Source organism: Carassius auratus, chromosome 15 (genome assembly GCF_003368295.1).
Source record: "Carassius auratus strain Wakin chromosome 15, ASM336829v1, whole genome shotgun sequence".
Lineage (NCBI taxonomy): Eukaryota > Metazoa > Chordata > Actinopteri > Cypriniformes > Cyprinidae > Carassius > Carassius auratus.
The window spans coordinates 5,333,229-5,348,086 of NC_039257.1; the positions used below are offsets into that span (position 1 = coordinate 5,333,229).

General features: G+C 37.7%; 1 protein-coding gene across 3 annotated transcripts in view; it reads right to left on the bottom strand.

Moving 5' to 3' along the window:
• Window positions 1-615: 615 nt before the first annotated feature.
• The window catches only part of LOC113114811 (neurofibromin-like), a 60,404-nt gene continuing 46,161 nt past the window's right edge, over window positions 616-14,858 (bottom strand). Inside the window, exons 41-59 of one of the 3 annotated variants that reach the window (XM_026281854.1) lie at window positions 14,543-14,822; window positions 13,503-13,717; window positions 13,296-13,357; window positions 13,048-13,189; window positions 10,890-10,991; window positions 10,532-10,672; window positions 10,265-10,391; window positions 9,993-10,124; window positions 9,751-9,886; window positions 9,482-9,648; window positions 9,269-9,391; window positions 9,022-9,140; window positions 8,727-8,827; window positions 6,506-6,648; window positions 6,143-6,189; window positions 5,394-5,610; window positions 4,896-4,973; window positions 4,332-4,385; window positions 616-3,241 (exon numbers count right to left, since the gene is read on the bottom strand). In XM_026281854.1, coding sequence (XP_026137639.1) covers window positions 3,099-3,241; window positions 4,332-4,385; window positions 4,896-4,973; window positions 5,394-5,610; window positions 6,143-6,189; window positions 6,506-6,648; window positions 8,727-8,827; window positions 9,022-9,140; window positions 9,269-9,391; window positions 9,482-9,648; window positions 9,751-9,886; window positions 9,993-10,124; window positions 10,265-10,391; window positions 10,532-10,672; window positions 10,890-10,991; window positions 13,048-13,189; window positions 13,296-13,357; window positions 13,503-13,717; window positions 14,543-14,822 — 2,529 coding nt within the window. In that variant the 3' untranslated portion in view covers window positions 616-3,098. The remainder of the gene's footprint in view (window positions 3,242-4,331; window positions 4,386-4,895; window positions 4,974-5,393; window positions 5,611-6,142; window positions 6,190-6,505; window positions 6,649-8,726; window positions 8,828-9,021; window positions 9,141-9,268; window positions 9,392-9,481; window positions 9,649-9,750; window positions 9,887-9,992; window positions 10,125-10,264; window positions 10,392-10,531; window positions 10,673-10,889; window positions 10,992-13,047; window positions 13,190-13,295; window positions 13,358-13,502; window positions 13,718-14,542; window positions 14,823-14,858) is intronic. The other 2 variants (XM_026281855.1, XM_026281857.1) reach the window with 2 other exon arrangements.

Sequence of the window (14,858 nt, forward strand, 5' to 3'; positions counted from 1 at the left end):
ATTTAAATCTGAATTTTTGTATAATTATTATACATATAACCTTATATTAATTGAAACTATATGGAACATTGAAGTAAATTAGCAAAAAAAAAGACAAAGATTAAAAACTGATGGAAATGCTTAACTATCTAGTACACAATTTTTATTTTCAAATATATTAATGTAAAATAATAAAACCAATGCATTAAAATTTCTGTCACCCTAATGTCTTATCTTTATGATTACTTCGCTTGTGAAAGAATACTTTCACAAATGTTTACAAAGTCAAAGACTTGAGCCCTAACTAGAGCTAAACCAAACTCTAACCATGGTTGGCTCATTTACCATAATGAATCAAGAGATTGAGGAAATGTAATTACTTCAAATATTGTTAAAGTTGATGAATTTAATCCACAGATTATCTCTTAGCATCAAGAGTTCATCACAATGCCCCTGATGCGAGGTTATCAATACACAATCATTAAAACTTCAAACCTTAAAACATTTTGTTTGGCGGTTTCTGAGGTGATAAACATCTGATACAGGTATCTTCTTGGCATTTAAACATTTCTTTCTCTCTAATAAAACCCAGTTAGAAATGTATAGTAAAAATTGATTCCACGTTAGACAACAGGGTAACAGGGTTGAGGGAAACTTTTATTACGAACACTGGTATAATTAAATTGCCATGTTATACATGTACAGCAACTAACCGCTTTACAAAAAAGCAAGTAATACAATATCACATATATTTACACTTGTATTTATATACCTTCCAATTTTACACAAACATATTTACAGGTGACAGATACATTGTTTACAGATGACCAATGCAATTAAAAATGTGGCAATGCATCAGACAAACACACATTTTGAATAATATAAAATAAACCACTTTTTTAGTCGGTTTATGATGAGAACATACACAGTTTAAAAGGCTTAGGGGCATGTCATGTGTCCTATCCGCCATCGTGGCAGTCAAGACTATGCCTTCATTATTGTCTTAAAGTTTTGACGTATCAGATTAGGTCAGTTTTAGATTGGTAGTAGCAATGCAACATCTAAGATTCAAGAAAAAGGAGTTATATTATGGTTATTCAGAGTAATGGATGCAAAAAAAAAAAAAAAACCTAATCATACACTTCAAACACTTGATTGGGTCATTATGTTCCTTCATATTTTCAAAATTTCAAATGTGGAAATTTGTCATGAACTGATGTGAAATTCGCCATTACGACATTAAGAAGGAATAAACATTTCAAGTTTCATTTTTTATCACTGTGATCTGAAATCTGCTCTTGGGACGATATTTCACTCTATATAATTGGTGCCCTAAAATGACAAGTCAGCATGAATGTACATTTTTGGACCAGCAGTATAGTACATTGTAAAACATACAAAAATGTAAAATAAATCTACAAATGAAATGGAAAAATGACATTGATTTGGTCCCAATTTTAAGTGTGAAACTTCTAGTATTTGAATGCAATCCTTTCAGAAACATAAAATTTAAAATTATGCATAAATATTCCATCCTCAAACATTTGGCAGGTACCCTTTTCTTTAGTTATACAAGTTTCCCTTTAATAAGCATTTCAAAGAGACAATGTACTTGAGTCTGTTACTAGGTACACTACCGTCTCCTCCTTGTAGATTTGCAGATTGGCATAATAATGACAGAAAAGTAATGCATTAAACATATTGCACACAAAAATCGCCCACTTCAATTCTGATGGCCATTGTATGTGAAATACACTGTGAAACCCTGCAAATGGCATGTTAATTCCAACTTAAATGGCACAATTGTGTTTAATTTTGCAATTCACGAGTGAGAAAACGATTCAATTAATTGCCAACATAAAGTTAGTGAGAACCGTATGGAAGAAATAATTATTTAATGCATACAACATAGACGAGACGGACATAAAAATATACAAAATGGAGTTCACAATAGTTTCCCCTCACAAAATTGCAAACTAGTCTTTGGTGCAATGTTACTATGTCAGCTTGTGGTGGGATTGGGATTCCTGTTCCGTATGTGAGCTGTTAGTGAGACGGGAACAGGGGAAGGTCAAAGTGTGCATGGATATTTCCTGATCACACACTTAGATCATGTGCAATTTGTATACACACATAGTGTTCAACGAAAAAAATAAAAAAAAACATATTGCACCACAGTGAGACAATGCTAGAACATGAATATTAATGCCAATTTGTCGTGTTTGATTTGTGCATTTTGGGGGAAAAACAATACATACTCAACCGCTGCTCTTCTAGAATAGTTTTTTTTTTACGACTGATGATAACGATCGCAGAGCAAACCTTCATGTGGTCTCCGAAAACATTATCTACATTTACAGAATAAATATTTAGATGCTGCAATATGATATTCTCGTAGTTGATGGTCACATGGTACAGTTTACACCGTAGCGATGTATGGATAATATGGTAAATGTTAAAGCCGCAACACGTTTTCATAATTAGTACCAGTTTTCCCTTCCTTAGCATGTTCTTGCCTATTTTACAAACTATACACAGCCGAAAACCCTGAAAAAGGCACACAATGGATAAAATAAGAACCCAAAACGTGATCGTTATTATCATCAATAGTATAGTACACACATAATCTTGGATTGCCATCCAGATTTCAAGCCTGTGGATATCAGGACAGGACAGGCCAGGACAGGACAGGCCATCAAAATGGAAAAAGGCCGGATATTGAGCCTGCGAGTCTCCACACGGTTGGTCATCCGTTTGCTGTAGTGGTTGATCAGATCAGTTTCTCATTCTCGTGTTTCTTTCAGACATAGATGAGGACATAAATCTCAAGTTTGTGCAAAACGAACAGTGGACGCCTCAACTGGACAGATTTCGCATTTCAACGTGGTCGGTCCCAAGACATTTCCGATGTTGAGTGCATCACGGAGAGGTCAGTGCTTTCTCCTGAAGTAGTTCATTTAGGCAAGTGTGTGGCAAGCTTCAACTGGTATTAAAAAAAAAAAAAAAACACTTACGCGGTTCTTCAATGCAGGAACCTTGTTAACTGGACGAAGGAAAGCAAAAAGGATTCGTGGAGAAGAACAATGACCGCGGAGTAGCTAGAAATGCTTCAAATCCTCTCAGACGATCTTTTTGATGCTTGGCCGTTTGAAGCTGCCTGCACTACGCTGCTTCTGCACCTGGCTGGCTGACCCGTGTCGCGCTCGCCCACTGGTGGAGAGATTCGAGGTGGGAGAAATCTCAACGTTCTCCTTGTCGATGCCTGCAGGAGAGAGATGTTATGTAACACCAGTCGCAACGGTTACCGGTTTCTTACTCAAAACATCTTACACTGAATCATTACTTTAATTTATGTTTATAAAATGTAAAGCATTAACAGGTTTCACAGACATATGCTTTGACATGGAGTCTAACTGCGAGTGCACATATTGAACAGCAGGTGTCCCAGTGCACTGCATTATCACACGGATGAGACAGTCTGAGCATTCGTGATTCGAGACATTCGTGTGCTTTTAAAATATGCCTGTTGTTCTTGTGTAAATTATTAGGTATATATCAGCATTACTATTCTCACAGGTTCATATTTACAAACTGGAAACTATAAAAGGCTTTTCACACTCTGTTTAACAAAACGTTAATGTGTTTTATAAGATTTCACACTTGTCATTTTTAAAGCCATGCCGATTTTAACTTTGGGTTATGATGCCTTTAGCTGGGTGCTAAAGCCAAACTGTGGTGCCAAAATATACAACAAAGAAACAATGTGGTCAAGTTTCTTAATAGACAGCCAAACATAAACTTAGTCGTTAAATATAAATTTTAAAATATAGAAAACTAATTAAGTTTAATAAATTTAACTAATTTATTTACATTATTTATATATCAATAATACACATTTATAATTATATAATATATAAACAGTTCCTTATGTCTCTCATTGGACGAAGAGGATATAGGCCCGGTTTCACAGACAGAATTCATATACAATAGTCAACATTTGGATCAAAACGTTTCATCGAAGCGTTCTTGACTTAGGACAACTTTGATGACCTTTTAAGATCAACTTCAAATGTTTAAGACTTAAATTAATGAAGGGTTCAAAATGACAATGGCCTAACAATATCAAGCGTGAAAAGCCTTTTCGAATGCTTTTGAAACTGCAACTTTTTTTATTCTCAGCTGCGTCTAATATCAGGCCCTTGTGATCTCGCTTCACACTTCCTGTTAGAGCAGCTCCTCTTGCTTTGATCTGACAGTAGCATCTACTACTGACTCCAGCAGTAGATTTACAATTCAAACACCCTGCCAATGGCAACAACTGCTATTTTCACACAACAGAGGTCGATGAGTACCTGGGAGGACGAGGTGAGGTGGGAATACAGCCGACTTAGAGCAAGGCAGACAGGCTTCACACAGAGAGAGTAGAAAAAAAAAAAAGACATGAGTGAACCATACACAACTTAAAAGAGGACAGGAAGGACAGATGAATGGAAGAAACAGGAAATCAAAACAAAAATGGCAGCTTACAAATATATCAAACTTTTTGCGTTTTACTCTAAATGACCAACAAAAGCAGAGTTCTGCTGAACGGTGAAGCTAAGCAGTAGTTGATATTAGCTGAAAATGCAGATTAAATCTATATCAAAGGAGAAATTATTGAGAAGGAATGCGTTTTAGACATTCACTTAAGTGCTTGCTGGGTCATCTAATGACTTTTTACGTGTAAATGTATATAGAAATACCTCCGTTCTGAAAATACACCCTTTAATGGCCAGTTTAAACTGAATAGTATCACACTGCCACCACTGAAAAAAAAGTAAAGACAAGAAATAGGCACTTAAATAAGTTACCACAGTTCGCAAACTATAGAACCGGACATTAATTGCCCAACACAGCTCTATAGTTTAGGTTTGTACCAGCTGTTTTCGGTGGCACCTCCTCTGTGGTTCGTGGATGGGAGAGAGTTGGGGACCGTCTATAAACTATAGGGCCCTCTGAACCGACAGCACATTCCCAATGAAAAGAAGACAGAATGCAGTGAGGTTAATGAAGATACAAATGCAAAGCAAAGGTGTCAAATGCACACACAACCACTGTCAAAGCCCTGTATGATGGTCTGCTCTGAATCTTGCACGTCTAGCGAAGCACGACAAACTGTCAACTGGCCTCAAGATGTGAAAGTAGACAGAAAAGCGCTGAAAACTGCAAATGCAGCACGTTTCCAAACAGAGCGGTTACTGTGTTATTTTTTTATTGCTAGGGTATGTCGCAATGAAATCACGTGTGTTAGGGTTATCGTGAATCCCTTAATCAGATTTCCGTGAGCAGGTGTGAGTAGCTTGAGAAGAAAGTGTGGGGTTAAGTGAGTGACTACGGACTGTGTGTGTGTAATGATGCAGGAAGTGAGCACTGACCTGGGGAGTGCTGTGAGGTGGCGAGGGACGTCATGGAGTTGGACAGGTTGAGGTTGGCCGTGATGCTGAGCTGGCTCTGGACGGTGGGCGGATATGGAGAGGTGGGTGTCCGCAGTGACTCCTCCCCTCCTTCTTCTTCGATACCAGGAAGGTAAGTGTCAATCAAAGCATCCAGGAACTTAACCACAAGCTCGGCATAGTCTGGAATTTGGGTTTGCTGTTGGAGAGAGTAAAAGCAGGAGTGACTTAATTATTTATCATATTATTTAGGTCACTAGACGTGACAAGTAAATCTGAGGGATATTTTTCACCTGTTTTGTCATTATGAGTTTAAGTTTCATTACTCTAACCTTAAGTAATAGTGATAACATTTAATGACCGGAATAACCTAGATATTTAGGATTTAAATATAATAAACATTATAACAATGAAAATAATGTAAAAACCTGAATTACTGGTCTGACCAGGCAGGATAAAACAGATCATTATCGCTAAGCCATGAAAGAAGGAAAACAGTTCCTTCAGTTAGGGATACATAAGAAATACACCCCTATCATTTACACCTTTTTAAACCACAGCAGAACTGTGGGAGAGTAAGAGGGCAGAGACACGGGATGGGTGCGGGAGATGTTTGGGGAAGCCGTTTTGGTCAATAAATCTAGGAAGCTGCAGAGAGACCGCAGCACACAATTTCTTCACTGCACTCTATTGGAAAATGAAAAAGTGTTTATGGGAGCAGTTAATCATACCTTAGAGAAAGGCCCGGCAAACCTCCAAAGACCATTGAAACCGAAACCTGTGAGACAAAGAGAATGTGACAGCAGAGACGGATGACAGAGAGTGGTAAAGAATCAAAAGACAAAAAGGAAATCAGTCAGAAGTTGAAGTAACTCTAAACAAGACATAAAAAAACCTCTAAACTAGTGTTGTTAATCGATAAAAAATTGCAATTACATGCAATTTTCTATTTAATAATAACTAACAGTCTATCAATATTTGCATTTTTAAATAAAAGTTGCCAGCACTAATTTAAAACCTTGCTTTTTAGACAACTAAGAAAGCATCTGCCAAGAAACGTGAATAATGAAAAAATGACAGGAGAGTGACTTTACTCTGCAAGCAGGACGGCTGGTATTGGGGAGGAGACTCCTCATGATAAACCACATTCTGAATGATGCCATGGACGGGGTTCAGGAGGTTGGGGTCCTGGCACATGGAAAGGACGGTGCTTAATTTGGAGTCCAGCAGGTTGTGGCTATAATGGATAAAAAATGACACAGGCAAAATGAATGTAAAACTACAGGGCCAAAACTAAATATACAACAGATCATTTTCATGCATACTGTGAAAGCTTAGTAGTGTAAATGATCTAAGTGGACCAAAAAAACTTGTTGGTGTAGTACAATTTTTTTTTTTTTTTCATGAAATTCAATTGGCCAGTGGATTATTATTTGAAAATGTGGCTTTATATGTATTACTCATGCCAAACACACTAATTAATGACGATTAGTGATTAGATGACAGTAGTATTAATCTGTAGCTGTACATTACAGTAAAGGCACTTTCCACATTCTTTCAAAAATGACTCTCAGGAACTAATAAAAACCGTGTCATGACATGGTTTCTATATCAAGTGTATGCAAAAAGATACTTCAATTACACACAAACATACATTACCGTTCAAAGGTCTGGGCTCAGTAAGATTGTTATAAGAAATTAATAGTTTTATTCAACAAGGATGCATTCAATTAATCAAAAGTCACAGTAAAGTAATTTACAGTTTGGCAAAAGTTCTGCTGTTGTTTTTATTCATTTAATAATCCTAATAAATTGTCTTTAACATCATATTAAGGAGCTTTATATTTATTTTAGGCTTTTACAGTGTTCAGATTTGGCCACAGAAGCTCAAACATGCTTGCTTGACATAAGAACCAATGATTGCCAATGTTCTCTGATGAATGTTTATATGTGGGGAAAACTAATTAGTTCTGCTCATTATATAAAGTGATCATGTCTCTTCAAAAGACTTGGATTAAACTTGTTTCAAATGTAAAAAAAAAAAAAAAAAAAAAACTTCTGAAGCATGAGAGTTTTGGGTGAACAAACTTTCAGTGGATGGACAGAAATCTTTTAGATTTCATTAAAAATATATTTATTTGTGTTCCAGAGATGAACATTTCTTATGGGTCTGGAATGACATGAGGGCAAGTTTCATTTTGGGTTGAACTAACACTTTAACATTCAAACATGTTAAACAATTAAAAAAATTAACCTAATTTGTAGTTTCCATTTACGTCAACACAACCCTGAAACTCATTAAACATTTTTAGCATGGGAAATAATAGGAGACTAATCAGGGCTCTAGACCAACTTTTCACACAGGTTGCACTAGTGTGCCTAACTATAGTCCATATAGACAATCAAACTTCTGAACATCTCATGTTTCAATGTCTTATGGACTATCCTCCACTGGAGTCACATGCCCCTCGTATGGCCAACTTCTGTAGTTTGGCTTTCTTGATCTTTGGCCTTGGCTAAACCAGCTGGCCACACTCTCTCTAGCATCTAAATCTTCCAGACTTGGCCTCTCTACACTGATCCTTATCAGATCTTCCACTGTGTCTGCATGAAGAGATGATCTATTGTCTGATTTGAAAAGCAAAACAGCTTATACAACTGTTTCAGCTATTAAAATAGTTCCGTTTTTTATGTAATAGCAAAGTGATTATATTTTATTTCGTTTCGTTTTTTTAAATCAAGTTAATTTAGAAAAACATTTGGAGTATTTTTTGTTTCTTAAATATAAGTTTTAGATTTTTTTTAAAGTAACGACCATGTGGCCAGCAGCAGACAGTGAGCCTATATTTGATCAATTTAGCCTTCTCAAATCATCACGACTTGCCTAAAATACAATCTATAGATACAAAATATTTCAACAGCACTGCAATTTTTTTCATCACTAATTGCGTTTAAAATCTAAAAGTAAGGAGAAGTCTAAAACAGGCAGGAGGCCCAACCCACGTCTGAATTATGACATGAAAATTAACCTGAAGCCCGGCTCGAGGGGCGTAAAAAAGTCAGGGCCCATCGGGGTCGGGCTGAAATGCAGGGATCTAGTGTCTGTTGTTGAACCACAGGGAGACTTTGAGAGTCGTGGAGACTTAATTTTTTTACTTGAACGGCTGGTCGCACCGTTACGACCTCTGATTTTTTTTTGATGCACCATTGAGAAATTAGGTCGCACGTGCAACCAAATTGGACACTTAGAGCCCTGCTAATGGATCGTGAATAACTCTGCGTGGTGTGTTGGTATGTAATATGGCATACACTCACACTACTGGAAAGACCTTGGGAAACACCACGCTGGCCTCAGCCAAATACTCATACAGGATTCGCTGATGAAATTCATCCGTAGTGTACTTCACCAGTGTTGCCTGCAATTAAAAACAACACTTCACTATACAACAGTAAATATAATAGAAAAACCATCATAGATGGAGAAAGAAAAAGATCTTCATTCAACTTTCTTGTGCTATACATGAGGGAATAGCTAAAAAACTAAAAACTATTCCACCTGTAGAAGGAAGCACAAGTACAAGTGCAATGAAAAGAGTCATGGAGCACACACCAGTACAGTAAGGAGCAACGTCTGGATCTTTGGGTCTGTGAGAACATTCTCGTCTAGGAGGACATTGGACTCGGACACAGAAACTTTGCGTAAATGGGAGTTGGCTATTCGCTGAGTTTCTGGAATAAAGAAGAGGTGTTAGCAACTCAACCTCTCTCATTTCAAAGCCTAATTATCATTTACTACATACAGATTAGCACTGGCCTGTAGCATAACACATTTAATTCATAATTGTAGAAAAACTCACCTATCTCATAGTCATTTTCAGAAACTCGTCTCATCTTTGGAGGTGTGGTGATGCCTGACTCCATGTCTGGTCTCTTTGGGGCTTTTGAGTCCGAAATCAGGTGGTCAAAACTCTTTCTAGTGCCTATAATGAAAATAAAACCACTTAAGTATGAAGCTAAAGTAAAGCTAGAGCATGTTTAAAAGCCTCTTAGAAAGAATGAAGTCATCAGACCGCTAATACCAAGAAGTTTCTTCGCAATGGCCTGTGACGGCTGGCCCATGTCTACACTCATGGATTTGCGTGGGCGAAGACTGGTCTGCCCCATTGCAGAGTACGGAGGCGCAAGACTGCGCTCTGACACTTTCGGAGAAGCCCAGGGCTGGTTTTCACGCAGCAGCCTGACACATAATAGAGTGTGAAAATCAACAACAACAACAAAAAGCAATTAAAAAAAGCAGTATAGCGTGATTGGAAAACCAACAAAAACAGAAAACTCTCACCTGCATCCAGGTTCAGTGTCGTACACCGAGTACATGTCCATGGGAAAGTTTTCCATGGTAACTTCTGAGAGCAGTAATGACTTCCTGTGCTTAAGACTGCAGCGGCTCCTCACCTCCTCTGATACTGTGAGCAGAGCTATACACAAACAAACAGTTTAGATGTTCCCACCGGAATTTAGATGCATATCTACTTCATGACATGTTGTGATTGCTTGCTTAAGGTTGTGCTGGCTTTAATGTACCTGCCAGATAGGCCACACTCTGCGTGTTCACCTCAAACTTGTCACAGCTACGGTGTTTTCCCACCAGGCCCAGGAGAGTATGAAGGATACGGACTGTCCTGGCCACAGTGGTGGAAGAGGGATGTCTGTATCCTAAATAAAGAAAAGACACAGATTAACTGCAAATGCTCATTGTGATAAACAAAAATATAATAAATAACACCGCAGGCAATGGACATTCTTAATGGAAATATTTATATTCCAGTGTGATCCACTGATTATTTAAATATTACCTTTGAGCAAGTGCCCCACTAATGCAAAGTTGAAATTGGAGGCAAAGTTGAGTCCCACAAAATGGTCCATTTGTTTACAATGCCATTCCAGAGGCTTCCGGATCTCCATGAAGACCTCCTCGGGACTCTATAAAGGGGTGGAAATGTTCTTATGAAGATAACTGCTTCAATCACCTTAGTATTTTATCGACCACTAATAATAATATCAAGAGTATTAAAAAAAGTTTGGAGTCTGTGGTTGTGGAAATGTGGATTTCAGTCGGGCACCTTGTCATTAAACACCCGGAGGCTGTCCAGTGTGTGCAGGTTCTGCTCCAGAAGGGCGGTTCCGGCAGAATACAGACTCACTTCATCCAACTGAAGCACAGCCACAGCCACCCAGAACAGTGCTTTATGCATGGGAGAGTCCTGCAGATCATTAGACACGTACACACAAAACTATTAATACGTCAAGTGTGTCATTTCTGCACCACCAAACTGAATTGCAAAGATATTTTCAAACCAGTTTCCCTAAACACTCATACGTGTATGAGTATAAATGAAAACAATTTTACTATTGTGTTACATCAGAGGTAATAACTGCTGATGTTTTAATAATTGAATCTAGCATACAACATGACTGCACCTGATCGAGGAGAGGCTGTAGTTTTGTGAGAGCGATGACGGTGGCCTCAATGAGAACCTGGCTGTTGTAATTATCCGGCCCCTTTAAGCAGCTCTCCAGTCCCTGTGCAGGAGCAGCATTAATCAGAAAGAGCAGCGGAGCATGACGCCAGCAAATAGTCTGAGCGAATGACACTACAGCAGCTAGACTAGCACTGCACTGCATTCTGCACAGACCTGAATCACAAACACTCTTCATACAACCCAGATATTCACCATTTCCAGATAACCTACAGTCACAATACTACAAAAAATCACTATCACTAAATATCTATCATCGTGCATATTTAAATACTGGGCAATTGTTTAAGAACTGCCTTTCAATTAATGAGTTTAAAATTGAAATTGCAGGAAGAGGAAATTCAAGAGAAATGTCAACCAGTTTCACATGTAACAAACCATGGCTGATTACATGTATTCGTCTTATGTAACTTTATGTAACTCTATAAATGCATTTCTCTAAATTTTGCTCAGGACTGACAACATTTCCACAGTAATCAAAATAGATTTGAAGTTGTGCAAGTTGAATGTTTTTAGAAAAAACTAAAATCTTAATTTATTGACTATTTAATACACTACCCATTTAAAGGGGTCGTATGGTGCAATTTCAAGTTTTCTTTTGTCTTTTGGAGTGTTGCAAGCTCTTGGTGCATAAAGAAGATCAGAAAAGTTGCAAAGACTAAAGTCTCAAACCCAAAGTGATATTCTTTATAAAAGTTAGGACTTGTCCACACCTTCCTAAAATGCCTCTTTAAACATGCCCACACAAGTCTACGTCACAATGTGGGAAGATTTGTATAATGGCGCCCAAATATTCACACAAAGGATGAAGACGTGACTTTTATTCTCACTGTTGCCGCCAGCGCAATATTGTGGAGATGCTTTTTCATTGTGAAAGCAAAAAATACTTTGTTCTTTTGGCCTTCCAAAAGAGTGCAAAATTAGAAATCAGTGGTTAAGCTGTATTAACAACTCGGTTCCAGAACAATTCAACCCAAATATTCAGATGTGTGCTGCGTATTTTATGAAGGACTGTTTCCTGATCCTGGGGGAGAAGACTACAAAGCAAGCGTTTCTGACTCACAGTCTGTAAGTACGTTTTTATCTGAAAGGATTTGCCACTGATGATTCAAACGTGACTTTTGAGCATTGTAGAGCAGCAGTTCACAATCCAAGTCCTTTCGGCCCCCTGCTCTGAACATTATGTATGTTTCTCTTATCGCTTCAGACGTTTGTTTTATTCGAACGTAAGTGCCCTGCGAAGTGGACATCACAGGATATTCCGCCATGATTCCAGTTCAAAGCAAACGTATATGTTCCATTTAAAGTGCATTGAAGTGTGAATCTAAATTGTATTTATTTATCGAGGTATATGATGTCACACTCGTCCATGTGTGAAGTCGTTGTGCAGCGCAAATATGTGAATGTTCCAAAGTGATGTAAACTTCAACCGATTTCCCCTGCTCAGGGAATAGGGAGCAGTCAACACTGTGTAGACACCATGTCAATGGGAACAAAGTCCATGCACGGAGCTCACTTCTAACGAGCGGATTATTTGAATCAGGTATGTTAACAACATCATATGACCCCTTTAAAAGCTGTTTTTTTGTGTGTGTTTTTTTTAAAAGTTTCTGAATTAAGTCTGACCAAGGTTACATGTAGTTGATCAAAAATACAACAAAACAGTAATATTGTGAAATATTATTCAAAGATTACCGTTTTTAATGGTAATTTATTCTAAAATGTAATTCAGTGTGACCTAATTTATTAAATATAAATAACTATACATAAACTGACTGCTTATTTTCATAAGTGGCATTTTAAACATCGATTAATAATAATATTTTAATGTGTGCAGACATACCCCCAATTGGCAATGGTTAGAATAAATTAGAATAATTCTGAATCCTGACAACCTCAAATAAAATTAAAAAAATGTTATCGTCTTATTCATATTCCGTTCTAAATGGTGCACAGCTATGGTGTTCAATGAATTTGATCAAAAAGTAAACATCAGAGAAGACCACATTATATAAATGCACCAAAACAAACGATTTGTGTCAATTAAAATCAAATCTAAAATGAGGTAGTTTGAGAGAGGAACAACAGACATCGCTTACCCGATCAATGCTGAGCAGAGGACTGGCTTTACTGAGAATACGAATGATCTGTTTGAGCTGTCCATGAGTCACACGTTTACTGATGCAGCCGAACACCACCAGCGCCCGAGGCTGAAGAGATGGGTTATACTGGAATGCAAACCTATCCAAGAAAAGAAAATACAATTAGCTATTTAAATGTGATTGTACTGCGATTTTCAGTTGTAACTGCTTCATAAAAACTCTTGTGAAATGTAGTTTTAACACACTTTTGTGCCAATTCGGTCCACTGATCCAACCATTTGCATCCAGGAATGTCCCTCATACAGGCCTAGGGAAATACAATAATTGGTTAAATAACTTACATAAAAAGCTTCAAATAATAAGTAGTTATGGAACTCAAGAAGATTAGCACAATTCTGGAGATACATAAAAATGACGACGGATACTTTAAAATGATAGCAGGAGTAACTAACCTCCATAATCTCCAAAAGAGCCTCTGTAACTGTTTCCAGGGAAGAAAGAGCAAAGGTCTCTCTCTCATAGGAGCCAGGGGAGAACGAGCGGTCTCTGTAGCTGGAGCGGAAGGCGATGACCGCCGCCGATTTGACCTTACTGATGCCGAACAGCAAGTAGAACTTGGGCAGGGAGAACTCCGTCAGACTCAGACGCAGCACCTGTTTAGTCTCCTCTGCAAAGGCAAAAACCAGAACAGCAAAAACAAAATCAGACAATCAGATCATCTACCCTTAAAACAACCTAATGTCTAGCAAACAATGAATAAATCGGCACTGACTGCATAACAACTTAAGAAGTGCACTGCCATGTAGCACATACATGAAAGGTATTTTTATTCAAAATCTAAATTTTGTTGGCACAAAAATTCATCTTTTTACATCAAATCTGTCAAATTGCAAAAAAAAATTCAGTATCATTACCGTATTCAAAGTTTTTATATTCTTTCATTTTAATAAATAAATATTTTTTTTGTTATTATTTTAAACTGTTAGAAATTCAGATATATCTTAGATTTAACTTTGATATCATGTAGTTGAACTATATTTGCCATAAGCAGTACTTAAGCATGAGTTTAAAAAATGAAGTGGGACTGAGATCATTCGTTATAAACTTGTTAAAACATTTCTAAATTCATATTTTTATATGGTGATGACAATATTACAAAAGCAATATTATGAATAGAGGACTTATTTATTAGCCAGAAACAACGGTTTGAAGTTAAAAATATCTTGATGGATCCGGAACAAACAAGCAGCTTTTCCCTTCACAAAATATCTATTAGGGACTGCAGTAATGTGGATTACTTATGGATGTTATGGACTTATAATTCAATGGCACCCATTCACTAGCTTATGATGAGGAAGTGATGTAATGCTAAATAAACAGAAGTATCTGTTCGGATGAAAAAACAATCTCATCAACATCTTCGATGACCAAATGTTCATTTTTTGGTCAACTATTCCTTTCAAACCCTCACTTTGGGTGAGTTATTTCTCACCGCTGAAGTTGAGCTGTGAGCAGGTGCAGAGCGAGTGAATGATGTTGATAACAAGGCCATGCGTTGAGGCTCGGAGTGACAGCGGGCCAGTGGCCACCAGAAGAGTGACGACATGGAACAGGTAGGGCAGATGAGCGGCCACATCCAGAGAGTTGTTGAAGGAGAGCATGAGCATGTAACGGGCCAGGATGGCGATGTCGTCCCACATCAGGTGCTGCTCAAGGGTGGGGGTGGGGGACAGACACGTCTTATCGATGATCTTACACATCCGGCCAATCACCTGAGAGAAATAAAGAAAGAAACTAGCGGTTACATT